The sequence below is a fragment of the Polistes dominula genome, unplaced genomic scaffold (genome assembly GCF_049000335.1).
Source record: "Polistes dominula isolate Pdom_NZ unplaced genomic scaffold, Pdom_raw_medaka contig_79, whole genome shotgun sequence".
In the NCBI taxonomy this organism is placed as follows: Eukaryota; Metazoa; Arthropoda; class Insecta; order Hymenoptera; family Vespidae; genus Polistes; species Polistes dominula.
The window spans coordinates 857,135-880,314 of record NW_028300916.1 but is presented as its reverse complement, the minus strand read 5'-3'; the positions used below and the strand labels follow the sequence as shown (position 1 = coordinate 880,314).

General features: G+C 28.3%; 5 protein-coding genes across 6 annotated transcripts in view; 3 read left to right on the top strand and 2 right to left on the bottom strand.

The window, feature by feature from the left end:
• Positions 1-8,013, top strand: part of LOC107074324 (uncharacterized) — a 91,747-nt gene extending 83,734 nt beyond the window's left edge. For both annotated transcript variants that reach the window (XM_015335666.2, XM_089170603.1), the window contains 3 exons: positions 1,402-1,721; positions 1,819-2,115; positions 2,205-8,013. In XM_015335666.2, coding sequence (XP_015191152.2) covers positions 1,402-1,721; positions 1,819-2,115; positions 2,205-2,457 — 870 coding nt within the window. In that variant the 3' untranslated portion in view covers positions 2,458-8,013. The remainder of the gene's footprint in view (positions 1-1,401; positions 1,722-1,818; positions 2,116-2,204) is intronic.
• A 2,855-nt stretch (positions 8,014-10,868) lies between these two features.
• Positions 10,869-13,158, top strand: LOC107074325 (reticulocalbin-2). Its single transcript, XM_015335667.2, has 5 exons — positions 10,869-11,010; positions 11,316-11,557; positions 11,644-11,791; positions 11,856-12,311; positions 12,395-13,158. The coding sequence occupies exons 2-5, from the start codon at positions 11,335-11,337 to the stop codon at positions 12,564-12,566; spliced, it is 999 nt and encodes a 332-aa protein (XP_015191153.1). The 5' UTR covers positions 10,869-11,010; positions 11,316-11,334; the 3' UTR covers positions 12,567-13,158.
• Positions 13,159-13,766: 608 nt separating this feature from the next.
• Positions 13,767-14,910, top strand: Spase25 (Signal peptidase complex subunit Spase25). The gene is made up of 3 exons (XM_015335668.2): positions 13,767-13,924; positions 14,127-14,434; positions 14,500-14,910. The coding sequence occupies exons 1-3, from the start codon at positions 13,904-13,906 to the stop codon at positions 14,741-14,743; spliced, it is 573 nt and encodes a 190-aa protein (XP_015191154.1). The 5' UTR covers positions 13,767-13,903; the 3' UTR covers positions 14,744-14,910.
• A 57-nt stretch (positions 14,911-14,967) lies between these two features.
• Positions 14,968-20,775, bottom strand: SMC3 (structural maintenance of chromosomes 3). Its single transcript, XM_015335670.2, has 19 exons — positions 20,605-20,775; positions 20,226-20,301; positions 19,959-20,137; positions 19,713-19,871; positions 19,464-19,623; positions 19,080-19,365; positions 18,799-18,973; positions 18,604-18,717; positions 18,255-18,505; positions 18,045-18,188; positions 17,653-17,964; positions 17,247-17,558; positions 16,973-17,174; positions 16,617-16,907; positions 16,238-16,500; positions 15,997-16,162; positions 15,766-15,904; positions 15,432-15,669; positions 14,968-15,318 (listed from the first exon to the last, which is right to left on the bottom strand). The coding sequence occupies exons 1-19, from the start codon at positions 20,710-20,712 to the stop codon at positions 15,192-15,194; spliced, it is 3,702 nt and encodes a 1,233-aa protein (XP_015191156.1). The 5' UTR covers positions 20,713-20,775; the 3' UTR covers positions 14,968-15,191.
• Positions 20,776-21,161: 386 nt separating this feature from the next.
• Positions 21,162-23,138, bottom strand: RpII33 (RNA polymerase III subunit RpII33). Its single transcript, XM_015335679.2, has 5 exons — positions 22,791-23,138; positions 22,407-22,551; positions 22,102-22,309; positions 21,812-22,018; positions 21,162-21,741 (listed from the first exon to the last, which is right to left on the bottom strand). Exons 1-5 carry the CDS (start codon positions 22,874-22,876, stop codon positions 21,557-21,559), a joined length of 831 nt encoding a protein of 276 aa, XP_015191165.1. The 5' UTR covers positions 22,877-23,138; the 3' UTR covers positions 21,162-21,556.
• Positions 23,139-23,180: the final 42 nt, after the last annotated feature.

Here is a 23,180-nt window from a genome sequence, read left to right as displayed (position 1 = left end):
ATATCCGAAGATACGTTGAAAAACGACCCTCCCTTCCTGGATATTCGTAGTAGGGGCACTTCTCCTCTCTCCTTCTGCCCTTCCTTCGAAAAATTCTGAATAGGCCACCTTCAACATTTAGGAAAAAAATTTCTATAGGCTCCATCACGAATAGCGCGTGCAAAGACGCGATGCACAGTCCTTATAAAAAAAAGCTAACAAAACGACTTTGAATCTTAGCAGATTTAATGGCCGTCTGGATCCACAACTTGTACCCATGCATCAGAAAGACTCACACTCAAAATAGGAAGCTTAGATCCCTTCGTATCTACTTTAGAAGACACTATATACATCTAGGATATTCCGAGTCCTACAGTACCTTACCCGAGGAGGAGAAGGGTCCTTTGTTACCTCACACGTGGCTTCCTTGTATTTTCTTCCTTTTGCGTTTCTCATCGGAAGATCTGCTTTTTTGTTCTCAAAACTTTCTAAAGATACACGAACTCCCCTTACCGTCTCGGGCCCTCCGTCGCCCTCCTCTCCTAAACAGGGATGTAACCTGTCTTTCAACCCTCTCGCTTACGATACATCAACGATACGTGATCTTCTCAAGCGGATATTTCTATTCTCTAATACACCTTCTGTAGCTTCTTCGAACGAACATTTAATTTCTTCATTCATCGAACACGTTCTAAACCACCAAACATTTTTCCATACTACATTTTTGCTTGGGTTCCGACACGCGACGATATGCAAATTTACTCCTTTCTGGTTATACCACCGAAACAAAACTGGATCATATATTCAAATTTAGTTAATCTATCTATCTTTCTTGCAATTGTTACATTTTTCATTATTTAATTATTTAGATTGTGCATATAAATATTATGGAAATATGGATATATATGATTTCATTGTATAATTCGTATATAGTTACATTTCATATTATTAAAGATATACAAGTGAATAAGAAATTCATAAAGAATGAACTATTAAATACCTGTTGCCAATCTCTGCACGTGGCTAAATTTAAAGGAACCTTTGAGGGTATCTTGACGATCAACAATAAGTATAAGTAAGGTGCTTTTGGTCTCGTTGAACGACACGCGACCAACCCCAAACCCTTTTCCTTCATAGATGCCACATGCCATAGATTCCACATCCTCTTATTCTCATAATCGAGCATCTGGTTAAGAAAGGGTGAAAATAAACGATCGATTCTAGCACCCTACGAAATCTTTGCATACCTATATTGAAAAGAACACGTGCCACTTTTATTCCTTTAACTGTGCGTTAACCTGAACAGTCCTTTATCATCTCTCGTAAAGTTATTTACTCGTAAAAAAAGTGAAATAAAGTTTACATTATATAAATTGTCTTTCAAAATGAATTAACTAACGGGATCCATTTATCTATTATCAGGTACAGCAAGCTGTAGCACAAGCAGCCCAACAATTACAGGCCATACAAAAACAGCAAGCTCTTCAAGGTGGAGGTGGATTGGTAGGAAGAAATTTAACGCAACAAAGATCGCCACCACCCTCTGGTACACCTCCGTCTGTAAAACCACCACCAGCAAGACTTGAACATTCTCCAGAAGAAACAACGGACCTTGAGGAACTCGAACAATTTGCTAAGACTTTTAAACAACGACGAATCAAGCTTGGTTTTACGCAAGGTGATGTTGGTCTTGCCATGGGAAAACTTTACGGCAATGACTTTTCTCAAACCACCATTTCAAGGTATAATCATATTCATTATCATCAAATCTATCTCATGAAATGAAAATATATTTTATACGATAATGATAATTATATTTTTGTTAAAACTATTTTATAGGTTCGAAGCATTAAACCTTTCCTTCAAGAACATGTGCAAATTGAAGCCTCTTCTTCAAAAGTGGTTAGAAGATGCCGATAATTCTTTGAACAACCCAAATTCGCTCTCGAATCCACTAACAACACCAGAAGCAATAGGTAGGCGGCGAAAGAAGAGAACTTCAATAGAAACTACCGTTAGAGTGGCACTAGAGAAATCTTTCGTTCAGAATCCAAAACCTACTTCCGAAGAAATCACCGCACTGGCGGATAATTTAGCAATGGAAAAGGAAGTTGTTCGAGTATGGTTTTGCAACAGGTATATATCTATATACAACAATATCTACAACAATATCAGCAACAAATCATTACAACAAAGTAATAATAAAATAAATATTTGTTATACAGGCGACAAAAAGAAAAAAGGATCAATCCTCCAACAGCAGCAATGGGAAGTCCGACAATGGCGTCGCCTGCGCCATCAGTTTTTGCTTCTCTTACGAATTCGATGTCTGCTAGTCCTTTAGCTCTCACTGCACATTCCTCGGGAATGGGTCATATCCAATCACATTCCACGTCATTGGGATCACCTCTTCCTTTGGCCTTAGTGGCAACACCCAGTGCAAATTACCATCCATTGAGTGGGAAATCTCACGAGTGACAACAACAGACCACCCATCAAGGGGACAATCTTTACCATCATCGAGATCAACAGCAGAAACAGCACCAGCAACAGCAACAGCAACAGCAACAACAACAACAACAGCAACAGCAACAACAACAACAACAACAACGACGTTTGTGCAATTTACCCGATTTTTATCATTAAAATTGATAAATCATAGAAATAATATATTCTATTTACATATTAATATGTACTAAAACAATACCAATATTACCTTCGGCAAAATTGAATTTAGATGATATGGAGATGGTACTAATAAGTAATTCAACGTTTCTGACCAATCTTGGTACATATGAAATACGATAATAAAAGTATCGTACTATCGAAACTATCATTTTGATAGAACGATGAAACATCATATGATGTCTATCTTATAAATATGTGATTAGAAAAAAAAGTTGAAAACGATCGAATAAGATATATCGATGGGTACATTTTTTAAAAACCCAACGAACGAAGATGTAGATAAACATAAACAACTGACAAAAAGTATACGAAGAGATACGTGTTGCTACGTCAGGACAACCGCTGAGAAAGCAGAAGACTGGGAAACAGCAACAACATTTGCAAATCATGTAAAGAAAAAAGCTTTTCCCCTTTTTCCTATCGAACAACAGATTATAATCAAAACGTTTTCAATATTTCCGTTTAAAAATATCAATTGAATTTCTACATGAAAAAAAATATCTGACGATTAAGAGAATGCACTAACTTTTTTAACACGTTGACTGTCATGTAAATCATCAATAACTTATGACTTAGTGAACTAATTTGAAATTTTTTAATACTACCAAGATAATCTACTTTCTTCTAGCTTTCTTTCTAGCGACTTTTAGCTTTCATGCCACCGTGGTCTTCCCGGTGGTCTCGTTGTTCCTATTTTTCTTATTTTCTTCTTTCTTATCCACGTCTTCTTCATCCTAAAATCAGAAATGAAAATATTTGTTTGAGTTACTTGTTTGTATAATACCATTTCATTTAAAACACACGTAATCAGTTAAAGCTCTATTGCCAATTTCTTGTAACATAAAATGTTACAACTATAAACTTTCATAAATTCTAATTATTCAATTCATTTTTGGACACTTTGAAACAACTAATAATAAAAAAAAATGACCTGCACCATAAATAATGCATTAAACACACTTATAAAATGGTCAACGTGTTAAAATAGATATTCTGTATTCTAATAATGAACAATGTAAATAGATAGTTAAACATTATCATTACGTAGTACCGTCTATATCATTAATATCATTGATTCAAATTTCAGAATATCAGATTTTGTATAAAACTTTGAACTTTTGTAAGTTGAAAAGTTTTCTGTTTAAACGTTGTTTCATATTCTTTTACATATTTCAACGAAATATACACCGTCAGCATTCGCTGTTGAAAAGTTTTATGAAAAGATAAAAATGTCTCCGACAGCAGTTACCGTTTAAAAGAGATAAACTAATACTTGTTCCATTTCTAATATATGTTCATTGTCTGTAAATTGAAAATGAACATTTCTTGCCATTTAAAACACACATCGACAAATATCGTCAAAACTCAAATATTTCACTAAAATATTAAATATTACGGCTACTTAACGATACGATACGATACGATACGATAAAATAAAATAAAAAAATCAATTAATGTGAAGAAAAATTAATCGGTGTATGTAATATATCAGATTTTTATATCATTATCTTCTTTCAAAGTTCCGCTCAATTTATCAATACGGAAGAAAACAATCGATAAGATGTATCTTTATAAACGTCGAATGGTGTTTCCTTTTCATTTCAAATTTTGGTTTTATCGATTAAAATTATACTATACTTAAATCGTCGTACTTGAATTTGAAATGAATACAAGTATAAGTAATAATCGGTAATTGTTTAGCGAAATAATTATAATAATACTTTTCTTAATTGTAATAAGGAGTTTTTGATCTAGGATCAATCTCTTGTATTACTTTATGGAAAAGAAAAGGTACCTATTATAAATTATATACGCGCGCGCGCGCGCGCGAGCGATTATAATTAGACGCGTCATTAAGTTAAACTTAAGAAGGAGAACCTTGTGATCATCGACATTCGTTCGAACTATTTATTTTAAAGGATTCATTTTACTTACTTTAGGATATCGCGCTTCCGTGATGAAATAAAAACATTTAGCGGTTCGACAATACCTGTTTGTAAATATAAATTACATAATGTGTCTATCGACAAATTCGTACATATCCGTGACCCATGTTTGTAGATATGTCATCGTCAAAGCATGTAATTCAGTTATTTCACGAAATATCGGAACATTAGGAAAAGTATATAATATGAATTTTATTATATACTTTAACTATATATATATATATATATATAGATATTCTATGAAATAACCGAACACGTTTAGTTAAGGTATTAACACGTTGCCGCAAATGTTGTTCTTTGTGTTTCTGAACACAATCGTCAAATTAAAAATGTACGGCAATGTGTTAAATAGAAATTAGATGTTAAGTACAAGAAAAATATTCTTTTATTTAAAACTTATTACACTCATAACTATATTTTGAAGCAATGTTAAGTGTAATTATTTTTAACAATCCTAGAGTTTGTTTCATTTTTTAGTACGTTATTTTAATTTTAATGAAAATTTTGCTTCAAAAATTCAAATTCATCTCTTCAAGATGATACACAGTATAGAAAAAAAAAATAGGAAAATTTATTTAATCTAATAGAATAGTTTTATTGTTGTAAAATAAAATTGGAATATTTGTAAAAGTGAAATAAAGGTTCACTTTAAGTTTTTATAAGCTTTCGTTTATAACTTTCTAGTCCGTTAGAAATATATATAAATATATATATATAATAATATATACTGCATCTCGTTGTAAGACTTAAAGGAAACAAAAAAATTCATATTTCTCTTTTTCTTTTAGGCCTGCCAAGAAAAGGTTGTCAATCTCGATAAAGTTTTTCTATTAAGTTGGATTATAAAATCCAAAAACTTTGAAAAATCAATTTTTTGTTTTTTATCTATTTATATTACAACTTGCTAGTTTAAAGTACGATAGAACATACGACGAACAGAAAATCTATTTTCAAAGACGAAAACAAAAATTGAAATATAAAAAACGCGAACAATTAATACTTGTTCTGGTTTTCATAGTTTTAGAAGAAAATCTAATTGAGTATCTTAAATCAATAGATAAACTCTATCTACAAACTAGATAATCTTCGCTTGGATGGCCTAAAAAACCAACGAACACGAATTTTTTTTTCTCTCCTGATTTACAACAGTGCAGTTAAGTACAGTACAGTGCATATTTACAACGACCATCTTTTCTATCAACAAAAATACAATAAACGAAAGCTTATAAAAATTTAAAGTTAACATTTATTTTTACTTTGAAAAATATGAAAATTCGATTTTACAACAATGAAACTATTTTATTAGATTAAATGAATTTTGATATATTTTTTTTTTTTCTATACTGTATACCGTTTTGAATAGATGAATTTTAATTTTTGAAGCAAAATTTTCATTACATTTTAAAAATACTGTACAAACAAAATAAAAATTACATATATGTTATTTTTAAATGATTATACAATAAAGTGTTTTAAAATAAAATACGAATGGTCGTCACCATAAATATAAATATACGATACTTATTTAAGTACCATAAGTATCCTAATACTTAACATCGAATTTCAATTTCATGCTTTAACTAATCTCATATGGTTATTTACATAGAATAATTAGGTAAAGTGTATAATTCTGCCTTATTTCATACTTTAACTGAACTCTTTGGATATATTATAAAAATAAAAATAAAAACTGAGTTATTTTGTGAAATAACGGATTCCACACTTTAACGATATGGGAGGTAAGGGCCGGCCGCGCTCATACTGGCAAGAATGCGAGCAAACTTGTTCCAATAAAGGTCAAATTAAAGGTGAAATTGGTGATAGGACGATCACCGATAACTATCGATCTCCATATAACGAAAAAGTCATAATTCATACCAAAGGAATACTGTGAAGTACAATAAATAATTAAACATAGCATAATATGTACGATAAAAGAAATCGTTTTTAATAATATTCTCGATTCTAAACGCGAAGGAGATCAGGATAAGAGTAATTCGCATTCTTGTCAAGGAATTTTGTTTTCGAGGGACACTTGTAGCGATAATTTTGTAGATATACAATCCCGAAATAATACGTAATGTATATAATATGTAAAAATTATAAATAACTATACACACGCTCACAGATATAGACAAACAGGAATTAACTGGCAGATACTATGCACGTACCACGCACGCACCAAAAAAAATATATATATTATACATTAACGTATAATCGAAATTTTGCGAACAAATGATACAAATGGATACGTTTCAAATAAGATTTCATGCAATGTTTATTGTATTAGAATGAATAATGATCGCAATGAGACGACAAATAAAAGCTAATATTGAAATTTACAAATTTTCCTGTCAAACGATTGATAAAATGTGAAAAAAAGTATCGATAATTATTAATTTTAAGAACAATGTGCGTGTACGAACATTGTAAGGAAAACGTGTTGATTAATGCTAAAAGTGTGCGTGAACCCAATATTCCTATACGATATTCGAGTCAGGTTGCAATTATTCGGGTCGGATTCAATATCCAGGTTCTCGGAAGTCAAAATGTGTGATCTCGACAATTTTTGTTTTTTTTTTGGTACTCAATACTCGAATCGGGTCGAACTAATTTTATCAATTAACTCGGAATTATTTTCAAATTTGCGGTTACTAATTAATAAAACATACAAGCGACATAAGTAAAACATACGAAATTTGGAAATGTTTGATAAATGTATATTTTGTAAAACCTGATCAGAGACTCAAACTGAACAATTCTGTCCCGATTAATTCGATATTTTCTCGATATTTTTCCGGTTCTAGCACATCTCTAATTAAAGAAAACTTATACATAATAACTACGTCGTTACGGTGATATAAATGCCGACGTATGTATGTATGTGTGTATGTATGCATTCATGCATGCTATATACTTACATATGTATGTAAAAATAAAAATATTGTATATATATAATAGAATTACTATAAAGATCCGACACGGTTGAAAGGTGAGGTGGATCATTAATTGTAACAGTGTTTTTATTATCATGATTATTATTATGATTATTATTATTATTATTATTATTATTATTATTATTATTATTATTATTATTATTATTATTATTATTTTTCTGTCTTATTATGATTACTATTATAATTATTTTTGATTTTAATTAATATTATCATGAGTAGCACGCACCGTGGTCACGATCACTGCCGCTAAATACTTATATCCTATGTCGAGCGAAACATTGTCCAATTTTTTCGTATAAAAAAAGACATAACAGTAAAGTTGAACAACATCTTACATAAGTAAAATCTTCGTAAACAAGATGTAATTATATACACGCGTACATCTTTTTTATTATTATATCTTTATATCTATCTATAAAGACATAATCGTCATTTCAAAACTACAGATTATACATTTTATTCGAATTTCATTTGATTATTATTATATTTTTTTTTTTCACATCTCTCAGAATCGTGGACCAAGTTGTAGTAAAAACAAAATATACGAAACAAGAAACAAAACAAAAAACAAAAAAAATGAAGAAACAGGAAAATACGTTGTAGTGGGAAGAAAAAAAAAATAAAGAAAAAAAAACGTAAAAGAGTTCCTAAAATCACGCGCGTACTCTATCAACTAATATTATCGTACACGTGAAAGTGCGGGCGATAATTAATCGAGAAGGGAAATCATAATGGAGTAATAGTAATATGAAACGTAATTACAGTTTGGAAAAAAAAAATCAAAACGAGATTCGAGAAACTTTTAAACGGAGATAAGGCATTTGGAACAAAGAAAAAAAAACGGGATAGAAACGAAAATGGGCAAACAATTTTTAATGATTTTCTTCAAAGTTTTTTTTTGTAGATAAAAATATTTGAAAATATTAAAAACGTTTCCCTTTGTCCACCGTTCCGAAACCCTTTGATCTTTTAGATAACATTTTATCTGTCATCGAATAATTTCTCTTTCTCTAACGAGGCAGCGCATTTCGCGAACGATATGTTATTATAAACAATTTATTAATTATCATTTTAATAGTTAACAATTTATCATTACTATTATTATTATTATTATTACTATTATTACTATTATTATGACTATTATTATTATTATTATTATTTCATTATATTTTAATTTTTATTATTTGAAAAATAAAAACAATAGAGCAATTTCAGTTATCTTTGGTTTTTCGTTGATATTTGTTGTTTTACTAAAACATCCTCCATCCTCTTGTTATATAAACGAACATTTGATATCTTGAGACATCTAGATTTTACTCGTACCGTCCTATCAAATTTTGATTTTTATTTTCTGTAAATAAGATCATTATTTAATAATAAATAAGAAGTGTTTGGATACTCTCGATCATTTATTCGCGTCGCGCAAACGAATTTCGATTCGTGTCAGTATAATAAAAATAAAAATAAAAATAAAAATAAAAATACAAATAAAAATAAAAATATAATACGCTGGTGTAACTATAAATTGCATTAGTTATTAGAAAAAAATAATTAAGGCTTCTGGAAGAAGGTTCATAAAGTCATTATGAATTTACTTAATAATATTTTATGTGTAATTCCTGTTACGAGGGAGGTACGTACGTTTGAACCTAATAATCGTAAATCTTATCAAGGTTAATGGTACGTGCATTCATTCGTTCGGATCTTAGGGTATTATAACTATAATGATAGGGAGGAGAGAATTGAAAAAAGCACGGTATGACAGTTCTTAAAAAAGTCATTGACAAATGCGAATTTTTATTCGGAAAAAAACAAAAGTATGTTTAACTATTTTGTACTAAGGGATTATGGCGACTTCGCGAACGTTTGTTTTTAAAGTTCGGTAATCTACATTATTATAAATAATAATAATAATAATAATAATAATAATAATAATAATAATAATAATAATAATAAAATAATAATAATATTAATAATAATAATAATAATAATAATAATAACAATAATAAAATAATAATAATATTAATAATAATAATACGGACGTTATTGTCGAATAATGTAGAATGTGAAATAAATGAAACGTTGCACATCCCCAAAAAAAGTTCGCTTCCAATCTTTTCCTCAGCGAATTTTAAGGGAAAGGGACACTTCGAACGAAATTCAAAGTGTGAGGAGACTCGCCAGTGTAAAAATAAAATCATATCAGTCATAAATAATTCGTGTTATCTAGATATATTATTATTCTTATTATTATCCTACTTATTATTATAATTATTATTATGACGATGATGAGATGGTAGTGGTGGTGGTGGTGATGATGATGATGATGATGATGATGATAATGGTGTTGGTGTTGTTGGTGGTGTTGGTGTTGATGGTAGTGATTGGTGGTGGTGGTGATGATGATGATGATAATAATGATGATGATGATGATGGTGATGGTGATAATGATGATGGTGATGATAGTGATGATGAAGATGATGATGATGACGGCAACGATAATGATGATAATGATGATAACCATTATTATTATTATTATTATTATTATTATTATTATTATTATTATTATTATTATTATTATTATTATTCTATTATTATTATTATTATCATTATTAGTATTAGTAGTAGTAGTAGTAGTATTCTTTTTGTTATTGTTGTTGTTATTATTATTATTATTATTATTATTATCATTATTATTACGATAACTTATCTACGTATCGATTAGTAAAAATATATTGTAATTATATAATAAACGACATCCTAGATAATCATTGTTTGATTCCATCATAAAAATAGAAAAGCATTTATACAGAATCTTTCAGCTAACTAGACTTTTGTCTATTTTTACTTTCCTTTTTCTTAACATCGTTTATTTCACCCTGTATTGGTGCCTTCGTGCAGAATATTTTGTTCTCTCTGACATTTTTTTTTTTATCGTACAAAATAAGCAATATATTTATGGTGGTCTAGTTTGGCAAAACCTTTGACCCTGTATGTGACAGTATTGAATCTTCTCGACAGAATCTCTTAGCAAAAATATTTTAAAATAGATCTTAACATACACACATACGTACACCAAGCTCTCCCTCTCTTCCTAATCGACCGCCATTCTTGAGACTGCAAAGAAGCAACGAAAGTGAAAATAGATTCAACGTGAAATACTACAAGACTATTTTCGAATATGCTTCTTATATATGCGAAAACGTGAGTGTTCATTCGTAGCATAGCTTATGAAGCTCTCATTCAATGTAAATTTCTTTCAATAGCTTACACATTATGGCATACGAAGCAAAGTAATATGATTTCACAGTATAACGAAAGTTTCTCCAACGATATCTTCAATTTTTCAATATAATTTAATAATACATTAGATATTATTAACAAATTATTTCAAAGAGGGAAATAGTAACTACCCTTTAATGTACATCTTAATTAAAAAGGTATGTTATTAGTAAAATTAGTAAATTAGTTAAATACATTAAATGAATAGTTGAGAAGTAATCTTAAAATAAAATGAATGAAATAAAGTATAAATGAAAAAGTATAATTAAAGAAAAATTAATTGGACAAATGTAAACATTTAAGTTCGTAATAACAAATAGTCAATCTCGATAAGGATTTTATATCGATGTGTAATAATCGATACGAAGCATCATGGCAGGCACCTCAAAACATAATATCTGTCAAATACTCACTAAAGTGAGGTTATAAATTCCTTGTTCCCTGAATAATACTCATTTTTCAGTTATCGAACAAACAACACAATGCACGTACATAATATGCGTAGTTGTATTCTATTTCTTGCAATCTTCAGTACCTCTGAATTCATTTTGAATACTAATGCTGCATCCGCACATATTCATACTCATCAACACAATAGAGGTGAAGGCGGTGAAAGAACACAAGACGGTGCATATAGTCCACGGGGTATGGACCACTATGTGGGTGATGAGCATCATCAGGAGTTTGATCATGAGGCAATTCTTGGTATTATCTGAAATTTATTATTTTTTAATTCTCGATCTTACTTATTATTCTATCTAAATTTAATCATATCATTTTGTTGTTTATAGGAAGTGTCAAAGATGCTGAAGAATTTGACAAACTACCAGTAGAGGAATCAAGACGTCGATTGGCTATATTATTAACCAAAATGGATTTAAATAATGATAATTTCATTGAGAGAAATGAATTGAAAGCTTGGATTTTACGTTCATTCAGGTATAAGCTTGATGTAGCAACATTGACATAGATATTTTTAAATGACATTAAATCTTATTGACAGTATGCTCTCTACTGAAGAATCACAAGATCGTTTAGAAGATACAGATAGTGATGAAGATGGTAAAGTCAGTTGGGATGAAATCTTACAAGATATTTATGGTTCTGATCCCCAAGATCTTGCCTTAGACGATCAACTCATTCATTATGATAAAGAAACGTTTGATGCTGCAGATTTAAATAAAGATGGTTATTTAGATCCAGAAGAATTTAAAGCATACACTCATCCGGAAGAAACACCTAGAATGTTTCCACTATTATTAAAACAAGTTCTCGATGAAAAAGATACTGATAAAGATGGTTGTATCAGTTTTCAAGAATATATTGGAGAAAGAGCTAAATCTGAAGATAAAGAATGGTTATTGACTAAAAAAGACAAATTCGATCATGAGTATGACAAAAATGGAAATGGTAAACTTGAATCCGATGAGATTCTATTATGGCGTGTACCAAGTAACGAGTAAGTATACACATATGTTAATTAAACACATAATTAAATATATATTAATATGAAAGAGATTATAAATTGTTAATATATTTCAGAGAAATAGCCAACGACGAAGTTGACCATTTATTTGCAGCATCTGATGACGATCATGATAATAGATTGTCATTCGATGAGATTTTGGATCATCATGATACATTTGTAGGTAGTGAAGCGACTGATTATGGAAACCAGTTACAAGACATTGAACGTTTTACGGATGAACTCTGAAAAGTCTATTTTATAAGATATTTCAAATATTTTTATCTTTTCCTAATAGAATTTATAAACTTTCAATATTATACCATCAATTTGAACTTTGTTGGTATTGTCATTTATACTATAATAATCGAAATGCGTCTAAATTAGTGGAAAAATATCAAATTTCAATTTATAAACATCTGCACAAATTCATTTTTAATATTTATATGCTTTCTTACTAAAATATTATTATGTAAATCACTGTCTTCCGCTATCTACAACTCTAGTGCCATAATACGGAGTAAGAAATCATTATTTTTCATTTTAGTTATTGTCTCATGATTAGTAAAAGTTACCATATAATATCATACACTATCGTTAATATTATTATTTACTGTTTATTATATTTATAAATATTCTATGCTATATTGCTAGATTTTGCAAAACGATTATTATACACATTTCAGTTGCATATTTATTAATTTTATAGAAAATTCATATTTGAGTCATCGTATAATGTACGAATATTATCGCTGCTTAAGGTATATACCGGTAATGTTGTGTATTTGTCCTTATCACTTAAAATGTCCTGAAATATAATATGAAATTTATAAAGAAATAACACACGAATGAATCCTTTAAAGCACACAGTTTTTTTTTCTATCATCACTATAATTCACTAAAGTAAATTTGCATGTGCATGTTAAAACTAAGTATATTATCTTTAATTTAATGTTTAACACTTCAATTCTTTTTTTTTTACTGATAAAAAATAAATATAACTCACAGATTATACAATTAAAAACAATAACATAAAACTTCACATAAATGTATAATAAAAATTTGAAACTTAACTTTAAATTCATTTATAACTGAACTAAACAGCACACTACATGCAAATTTCAATAACTGAACAATATTCTATCAGTGCACCATTATTTGCACAATAAATATATAAATGCAAAAGAAATAATAAATGAAGAATAAAAATGTTTACAAAATAATATAAAAATGTAAATTATATTATTTCCCTCGCACCAATATTAAATATTTATATAATTATTAAATATATATATAATTATATTCTGTTGCATTATAACCAATATTTAATCACTTCAATATTTCCCATATGTTATGAATATAAAACGATTATCATCTTTTCTCTTCTTTAAATCATGTCATATATTACATTAACCTTTAAAAGTCTGTTTCAAACATTGACGTGTACATATCGGAGCGCTATCTGTAACATATGGTAACTACATTTTCTAAAATATATCGCTGCCGTTTCGTTTGACCAAGCTAAAACAATTTAGTGATTGTGCAGGATAATATTAAATGCAAACGTTCTATTACAATTAATTAAAATGGGTGGTGTTGAAAATAGTGTAAGTTATTTAGATATATATATATATATATATTGTGTTTTAATAAATAATATAAATTATATTACTATAACTATTTTTTTAATAAATATTGTATGCTTAACCTCTTAGAATTAGTTAATGAATTGAAAAAAAATAATAAAATAACATATGCAGTACTTCACACTTATATACCTCAGATTTGTATTTGACAAATATTTTTTAGATGGTAATCAAAATCAATAAATGGGATGGATCTGCTGTAAAAAATGCATTGGACGATGCAATTAAGGATGTTCTTACAAAAAAATATAATTACATAGAAAATTTTACTCTTCTTGATGGAAGATTGGCACTCTGTGGAATTGCAGTAACAATAGCTATTATCGCATTGCTATTTGATTATTTATATCCATTTCCAGCATCTAAACCTGTTTTAATAGTTTGCGTCTCTTTATATTTTGTTTTGATGGGACTTTTAACTCTTTACACAACGTATAAAGAAAAAGGCATATTTGTTGTTGCTATTCAAAGGTAATTTTCAATATATATCATTATGCTATTTATGCTATATGCTTTCTAATTATTTTATATTGCAGAGATCCTTCGGGTTATAATCCTGATCTTATTTGGGAAGCAAGTTCATATCTTAAAAAATATGATGATAGATATACTCTCGTATTGTCTGTTAGCAGTCCTTCCACAGGGGTAACTAATCAAAGTGTTGTAACAAAATCAATTGCAAAATTTATTGATGTAAATGGTGTGGTAATACCAGGACTAATAGAAGCAGTTGTAACAGATATGCATGACAGTATAACACGTCAACGCAAAGACAAATAATTACTTTATGATTATATAAAAATATGTGATTTTTATGTTTAAATATACACTTCATACAATTTATATCATTTTTCCTTGATGTACATTCAAAATGATATCAGAATGAAAGAAAAGTATTCATTAAAGCTTTTCATTTATCAAAATAAAAATGTAAGCCAACACAATAATGTTTTTGTTAACATTGTTTCGTTGTAAACGTGATTTATACTAAACATTCAACCATCTAAAAATTTCATTATATTATTTTATTCATTATGAAATTACATTTTTTTTTTTACAAACATGCTCAAAACATTAAAATTTAAACTATGAAACATAATATAATAAAATGATTATGAATGGTTTAGATTCATGGTTAAAAATCAATATTTTAACTCGAAAATTAAAGAGTATGTTATTAAAAAATTATTTCAAGTGTATGATTAGAACGGAAAAACACCATGTCATCTTAACCATGTGTCGTGTCATCTTCAACAAAGTCTGCTGCTTCTTCTCGCGAAACACATTCAACATGCGATACTTTATTTCTAAATTTTACTCCATAAAATTTATTTGCATGTTGTAATAACTCCGGCCTGTGATATGATTACATATATAAATCATTTCTTTCGTATTATTATTATTATTATTATTATTATTATTATTATTATTATTATTATTATTATCTGATTTTATTATTGAATGTTACCTGAAAGTTGTCGTAATAAATTGAGCGTCCGAACTAAGTTCATGAATCATATCAGCAACTGCTTTTCGATGTTGTGCATCTAAGGCTTGATCTATTTCATCAAATAAATAAAATGGTGCAGGATCACACTTTTGAATCGCAAAAATTAAAGCCAATGCTACTAGCGATTTCTGACCACCAGATAATTGATTCATTTCTCGCATCTCAGCTCTGTGACCAGTGAAAGAGACTCGTATTCCTATAAAAAAAAAAAACAACAACAATAATAATAATAATAATAATGATTTTCATACCTTTTATTTGTTATAAAAGTAAATTTTTAGTGTCATCTTACCAACACCAATGAAACGATCAGAATCCACAGATTCTGTTGTACCGTCATCTCCTTCATCACCATCTGCAGTTTTCATAACTAACTGTGCATGACCCGATGGAACAAGTTTCTTAAATACTTCACTGAAATATTTACTTACCTATGAAAAATAAAAAATTCATGATTTTAATTGAATTAAATTATCCGAAATTTTGGTATTTTTATGAAAACTATACTAGTTTACAACTATACTTGTTTAAATGTAAATTGAATAGCTTCACATTTGCGTTGTTCAAGAACTGACATCAACTCTTTAATTTTTTCATCACCACGATCTAGTTCTTCCTTTCGTTTCACTAATTTTTCTTTTTGATCACTGAATGACATGAATTGATCTAAAGCTTTTTTATTGACATGACTGCAACAAAGCATAAAAAACTATCATGAATAAAATGTCCTTATTATTTTTATATTTTACGATATGAAACCATACCTATATTTCTTTAAATGATTGTTTGCTTTTTCCATTTCTCTAAACAATTGTTTCGTAGACATAACACTAAATTTAGTATATGCCTCGTGACTTGGTAATGCACCTAGTTCCGTGATCTTTTGTGTACACTCTACTATTTTCTGTTGTAAAATATTTAATTTACTCGCCAATTTTTCTAAATCTTTAGCATCAGCTTCTATTTTTTCCTGTGCTTCTTTTTCTTTTACTTTCCACTTTTCTACTTCAGAAGATTCTGCCTTTTGCTATATTATTATTTGCATAATATTTAAATTATAAGTAAAAAGATAAATAAATGAAAATATGATCATGTTAACATTATTCTAATAGAAATAATATTTATATTTGAATATATATTTACCTTTTTCATAGCATTAGTTACTTTTTCATTTTGAGCTTTAAAGTCTGCATTAACTTTCACAAGCCTTTTTTCAATGTCTGCTAATTGAGTTTTCGATGAATCAAGCTGACGTTGCCGATCCTCTACTGATATTTCTTGCAAAGCTTGTACTAACTCATCTTTTCTTCTAACTAAATTATTTGTTAGAAGATTTTCTAATTTATTTTTCTCTGCTTCCAATCTCATTCTTTTTGCAAACGCTTCTTTATTGTCTTTTGTTAATCGTCTTATATCATCGTTTAAAGTATCGACCTATATGAATTAAATGAAAATTTAAATGAATTCTTTATTATTTATTTTATTTGAATAATTTATACCTGATGTTGATCGGCTACAGATAATTGTGCCATTAATTCTTGATGCAATTCACTTTCTAAACCTTCTTTTGTAGCTCTCATTGCTTCCAAATTTGAAGTACATTGTGCAAGACTTTTCTCTTTAGGTGTTCTATACCTTTCAATAGCACTCAATTCTTCTTTCATCAAACGTATTTCCGCTTTCATTTTATCATATATATCTCTAAAATAGTATATATTGTTAATAACAAAGATAAACTTCATACAAATTAAAATCAAGTAATCAATCACTAACTTGGCTTTACTATTTTTCGTCTCTGTACGTTGCATTTCACTGACATAAGAACTAATATTTTGGTCAGCCTTTCTTATTTCTTCTTTAAGAGTTGATAATTGACTTTCAAGAGTAGAAATCTGTGCCATTAATTCTGATCGAGTTTTTTGTATCTCAAGTCGTGATCTTAAAGTATTAAAATATCCACCAGTTAAAGAACCTTTCGATGATACTTGATCACCTTCAAGTGTTACACAGTCCAAGCCAGATGTTCGAGCGAGATTCGTTGCTGCTTCTAAATTACGACAAATTAATGTTTTCCCAAAAATGTACCTGAATTAATTAAAAACATTGAAACATTAAGTTATGGCGCAAAATTGATATAATTTTGACAAAAAAAACTTACACACAATTCATATGTTTTTACCTTAATGCTTTATCATATTTAGGATCATAATTCAAACGGGATATCATTGGTATCGCATCCGAAGTATTAGGATAATCTATATTTTTAATATGAAGACGGTTTAAAGGCATAAACGTAACTTCTCCAGGAAGACGTTGATTATTCATTTCTTTTAGAATTTTAGTGCCAAACTTATCCGTTTCTACAATATGATGAAACAATCGATTTCCAGCTGTTACCTCTACAGCCATATAAACACTTTTGTCGCAATTAAAGTTTTCTATCACTGGCCCATAGTAACTACTTACCTCATGGGCCATATCATTACGTCCACTGTGAAACATACGTATTGTATATTATAATTAATACATTAAATTAATAAAAAAAAAAAAATAGAAGAAAATATCATTTACCGGAATGTATCAAGTACTTTTCGTACACTATCTCTGCCATTAAGAATAGGTTTTCCAGCCATAGAACGTAAACTTTGATCAGCTTTTGCTAAATCTTCTTTTAATCCTGACAAATTTAGTTGTAATACGCTTTCTTGACGATACCTATCAAATTATTTATTTATATTATACATATTACTAAATGAACTATTAATATAATAATGCACAAACTGTTCTTTTCTCGTTGCTTGACACTGATCCTTAGCTTTCGTTAATTCATAATATTGTTTATTGTGATCATCTATCGATGCACGTTGTCTATCCATTTCACGTGTATGTTCTTCTATCTTTTTTTCTAAAGCAATTTGCTTTTCTGCATCTTTTTTTAAATCCTCACTTATTTTCTTTTGGTGTTCTTCTTTATCTTTTATTTGTTTGGCCAATTGCTTAAGCTCATTTTGTATCCATTTATCTCTTTCATCCTATAATAAATAATATTACAATATATTATTTTCAAACTAATTCAAACCAATTTATAATATATCTCTAATTTTGGCAATTTTGACAGTTTTTATATTACCCTACTAGTAAATTGATTACCGCGCCCTTGTTTAGCATAAAGTTCTTTTCTCTTTTGTTCTTTAAGTTGCAACTCTCTTGTACACTCTTCTTCAACACGTTTCATTTCTTCATACTGTAAAAATAAATAAATTTATATTATAATAAGCAAAAGAAAAAGGATTTCATTTATATTCATAAATAATGATTTAAATACCTCTGGTTTAATTCCTTCTAATTCTGACTCACGTGCTGCGATATTTACTTTCAGTTTTTCTAATTCTTGTTGTGCCCGTTTTCTACTATCATTATCACCTTTAACCTCTTCCAATAAATCATTAATAGTTAACGTCAATTTTGTTTTTTCTTTTAATAATTGTTGTTGTTCAGCGCTGTATAATTATAATGGTAGTCAATAGAAAACACACGTAGAATGCCCCATATATATTTCTAATTATAATAATAATATATATATATAGAAATAGATTATTTATTTACCTTAAGGTATCCCTTTCTTCCTTAGCCGTTTGTACTTCTTTTTTAGCTTCTTTCAGACGTTTAGTAGCTGCTCGTACCATTTCTTGTGCAGTTTTTGCTTCTGCACCTAATCTTGCTTGTTCAGCACCACTATTTGCACGAGATGCTTCGAGTTCTTCAAATTTTCTTTTATTCTCCTTGAGTTCACGTTCATGAATCGTATATTCTAAACAACGCCGCTGTTTATCCCAACGCTGATACTCCTTTAATTCTTCTTTCTCTTCTTCTAATGTCTTTAATCGTTCCTCTAAAGTGCAACAAAATAAATATATGCATATATAGAATGAATTAGCTAATTGTAAGAACAGCCACGTAAATTCATTTAATTACAAACAAACATTTTACCTATAGTACGTAAAAAATCTTCTATTTTTTCAAGTTTTCCTTCTGTTTCTTTCAATATAGATTTAGATTCCTCTCTTCTATCATCATATACTCTTGTACCAGCAACTTCTCTTAAAAGCTTTAATCTGTGTGAATCTGGAGCTGTCGCCATTTGATTTATCTATGTACAAACACGTAATCATTTTTAATAATATCATTTTTGAAGTATAAATGAATGATAATATAAATTGATATAATAATGAAATAAACCTTTCCTTGCTTGACAATGTAATATGGATTTGATCTTGAGAAACCTGCAGACTCTAACAAATTCATAACGTCATTTCTAGTAACAATTTTTTTATTAAGAAAATACTGATCTTTTTTGGATCCAATTACTCTCCTCAAATAAACTTCTTCTTTATCAATCTAATAAACAAAAATAAGTTGTCATATGTTATATATTTATATTTAAATTATTATTATTATTATATTAAATAGTTTGATAATTCATACCGGTAACCTTCCATCAGTATTATCAAATATAATTTCCACATGAGCAGAAATAACACGAGGTCCAGTACCTTCATGAAGTAAAGCTTGTCTCTGTTCAGGTCTGAGGTGAGAAAATTCATCGCTCAAGACAAACTGAATTGCATAAAAGAAGTTACTTTTCCCAGATCCATTTCTTCCAACTTTAAAAGAATTATACACAAAATATAAAATATACACAAAAAATAATCTTTAATAAATTATTTCCATAAGCATAGAAAATATACGTACCAACAACATTATGCCTAGAATCAAATGGTTCGACCACTGTTTGCTCCCGATATGATTTAAATCCCTGTATAATCACCTAAGACCAAAAAATGTTTCATTTAATTCTATATATAATGTAATGTCATCAAATTTTTTTATATTCTTTCAGCAAAAGAAATATTTATTTAAAATTATTGAGTTGTCATAAAAGTAATATTAGAAATGACACATTAATTTATATAATATTTATACTTATATGATATGATAATCTTTATAATATAACTAAATTGAAAAATAATTTATTGAGAACTTTAATGTAACGTCTAACATCTAACCAACAAAAATATGACGTTCAAAAACATTACAATAATGATAGTAACAATAAATATTTTGGTTATACCTGTTTGATATACATTATGCACTTATATATTATAAAGATTTCCTTATTCCTTAGTTTAATATAAAAATAAAAATATATAACCAAATATAATTCAATCACTGCACGCATAAAATAAAAACATTTATTTATTTTTGAGCAAAGTCAATAATTGTTTCCAATCCTAACCCATAAGATATTCTTCAATATACTAACTCTAAAATTTCCTAGATTTGAGCGGGAATACAAGTAAAGGAGAACTGTTTCAAAATTGACCAATTATGAAAACAAAAAGTCACTATAACGGATTAACATTTTTTTATTAAAATCGTTCTATTGGTATGGGTTATTAATATAGCTTGTAGCTATATATGATATATAGGTTATTAATATAGCTTTGTGAATATCATATAATATCATATAGTCACAATCTCCATTTGGGGATTTTTTAATTTTACGTATACCACTCGGCGCCAAATTCAATTTCATTCTATTTATGAGTCATTCATAATACAAAATGATTAACTCTATTTTTTGAGAAATCTTAAATTTATGTTAAAAAGTGAAATCTAAGCACTTAGTTCAGTCATAGCTTTTTATATTTATAATAAATTTCTCAAATAATACAGAAAATATGGAGAAAGTTGAGGAATTTATTACAACGAATAATTTCTGATCATAATGTGACCGTAGCTTATTATACATAAATGAAATTTATATATTTGTAATTTGGATTGTCATGATTTCAATAAAAATATAAATCACATATTTGTATCACCAGAAACTGAAGGATCTCGTGGGTCTAAAAAAAATTTCATCATGCTTAATAAAGTACTTAAAGACTTATGCTAAAAATTGTGAAAAAATAATAACATATACAAATTCGTACACCGGACAAAATAGAAATCTTAAGCACAGATGAAATAATTTTTTGACACTGATAAGAAAAGATATAATAACCATTTATTGAAATTATTTAATGGTGAATACTTAAAGCATCACTTTGTACTTCATGACTCAATTGAGTCTGTAAATTTGATAATTTGTTTTTTAATGCAGCAATTCCCATCATTACAATATTTTCTGGTTTTAATGCTCCACTACTTTCTACATTAAAGTAATATTTATTTGGTTTTGCTTCCCAATTGAAAGGTGCTTCATCTAAAAAAAAAACAAAAGTACAAATATAAAAATTGCAAGATGATAAGGATTAAACAAACATAAAACTTACATTGATCTTCCTCTAATTCACTATATTCTGATTTTGGCCATTCATCTGGTTTTGGAAACAAAGTGTGCCTCATTGAATTATCTGGATCATATTCAAAACTAACACCTGCTGTTGGATTCCATTTTGCATGCTCCTTTCCAAATCCTTTCTTTGCATAAGCTCTAAGTTTTAATTCTTGTCCCTTTCGTAATTTTACAATCAAAATTTCTATAAAACAATAACAAATATTTTGTTGTTTTATCTCCAAGTTATTCAGAAGTTTCAATACATGAATAATATTAAATATTAACCATCAGTTTCTCCATATTCACTAGCATCATCTTCTCTATGTCTAGATGTAACAGGCAATACTCTAGGATCACTTGATTTAAAATCAGCAGTTGTAACATGCCTTGTTTGATCTTCTGTACATTTCACATCAAGAGTAAATTCAACGCTACATTCTGGACAAAAATCCATGCACTGACAATCTCTGGTATATTGTATTCTGTCAACAACCTAGATCACCAATACGAATACTGACTATATTTATCCTGCATGGCATATTACTATAACATCAAATAAAATAATGTATAATTTTTTATTAAATACTCACATCATCGCTGATTAAAGGTATCATTCCTATACGATGTGCTAAAAATTCATCACTTAAGACTGTTGAATTTGCTTCTAATTGTATCCAATCAATAGCCATTGTTGGTGTTTCAGCAATAAATACTCTTCTCATACTGTTTGCTACACTTTAATTCAAAATAAAAATTAAAAATATTTAATAATTTTTATATTAATATTAGTAATGTTTCTGAAAACTAAAACAAGTGATAACAAACTTGGTAAAAAATAAAATTTCTTAACATAACCCTAAGTAAGTTTATAGTGCAATCATATTTATAAAGTCATGGGTTCTGAATATTAAAACGAATAATTATAAAAATTTCATACAAAAATTACATTAAAAATAAATATTAATATATTGTACCTTAATTCTGTATCTTCTACTTGAAATTTTACATTTTCTTCGGTTAAATCTGATATGTGCACAGACGGTTGATTTGCATACGGCATTTTAAAAAAAATATATTTTAAAACAATTCTATTTTAATATTTTTAAATACTTCTACAAAATACAGACAAATTTTCTAAGTTTATATATAATTTCCGTAAAATTTCACGACTTCTTCAAATATTTCACGTTGATCAAACTTTAACCTAAAATTATTTGAAGATTGTTACACAAATAATTATTCTCACAAAATAACCAACTATATAGACATAACCATAAAGACATAGAATAAGATTTATTAAATCTATTAAATAACATAAAACTTCATTTATTTATTTAATATGACAAACTAATTAATGTATATCT

What these genes read in the sequence shown, in the direction of transcription:
- Spase25 (XM_015335668.2), top strand. Translation starts at nt 13,904, where the DNA reads ATGGGTGGTGTTGAAAATAGT. An exon ending in TGGGTGGTGTTGAAAATAGT is followed by an intron (nt 13,925 to 14,126) that starts GTAAGTTATTTA and finishes AATATTTTTTAG; the next exon opens with ATGGTAATCAAAATCAATAA. An exon ending in TTTGTTGTTGCTATTCAAAG is followed by an intron (nt 14,435 to 14,499) that starts GTAATTTTCAAT and finishes TTTATATTGCAG; the next exon opens with AGATCCTTCGGGTTATAATC.
- SMC3 (XM_015335670.2), bottom strand. Translation starts at nt 20,712, where the DNA reads ATGCGTGCAGTGATTGAATTATATTTGGTTATATATTTTTATTTTTAT. An exon ending in ACGAAAAATAGTAAAGCCAA is followed by an intron (nt 17,175 to 17,246) that starts GTTAGTGATTGA and finishes ATACTATTTTAG; the next exon opens with AGATATATATGATAAAATGA. An exon ending in AATCATTTAAAGAAATATAG is followed by an intron (nt 16,163 to 16,237) that starts GTATGGTTTCAT and finishes GCTTTGTTGCAG; the next exon opens with TCATGTCAATAAAAAAGCTT.
- LOC107074325 (XM_015335667.2), top strand. Translation starts at nt 11,335, where the DNA reads ATGCACGTACATAATATGCGTAGTTGTATTCTATTTCTTGCAATCTTC. An exon ending in TGATCATGAGGCAATTCTTG is followed by an intron (nt 11,558 to 11,643) that starts GTATTATCTGAA and finishes TGTTGTTTATAG; the next exon opens with GAAGTGTCAAAGATGCTGAA. An exon ending in TGGATTTTACGTTCATTCAG is followed by an intron (nt 11,792 to 11,855) that starts GTATAAGCTTGA and finishes TCTTATTGACAG; the next exon opens with TATGCTCTCTACTGAAGAAT.
- RpII33 (XM_015335679.2), bottom strand. Translation starts at nt 22,876, where the DNA reads ATGCCGTATGCAAATCAACCGTCTGTGCACATATCAGATTTAACCGAA. An exon ending in GTAGAAGATACAGAATTAAG is followed by an intron (nt 22,552 to 22,790) that starts GTACAATATATT and finishes TTTGAATTAAAG; the next exon opens with TGTAGCAAACAGTATGAGAA. An exon ending in TACCTTTAATCAGCGATGAT is followed by an intron (nt 22,310 to 22,406) that starts GTGAGTATTTAA and finishes TTGGTGATCTAG; the next exon opens with GTTGTTGACAGAATACAATA.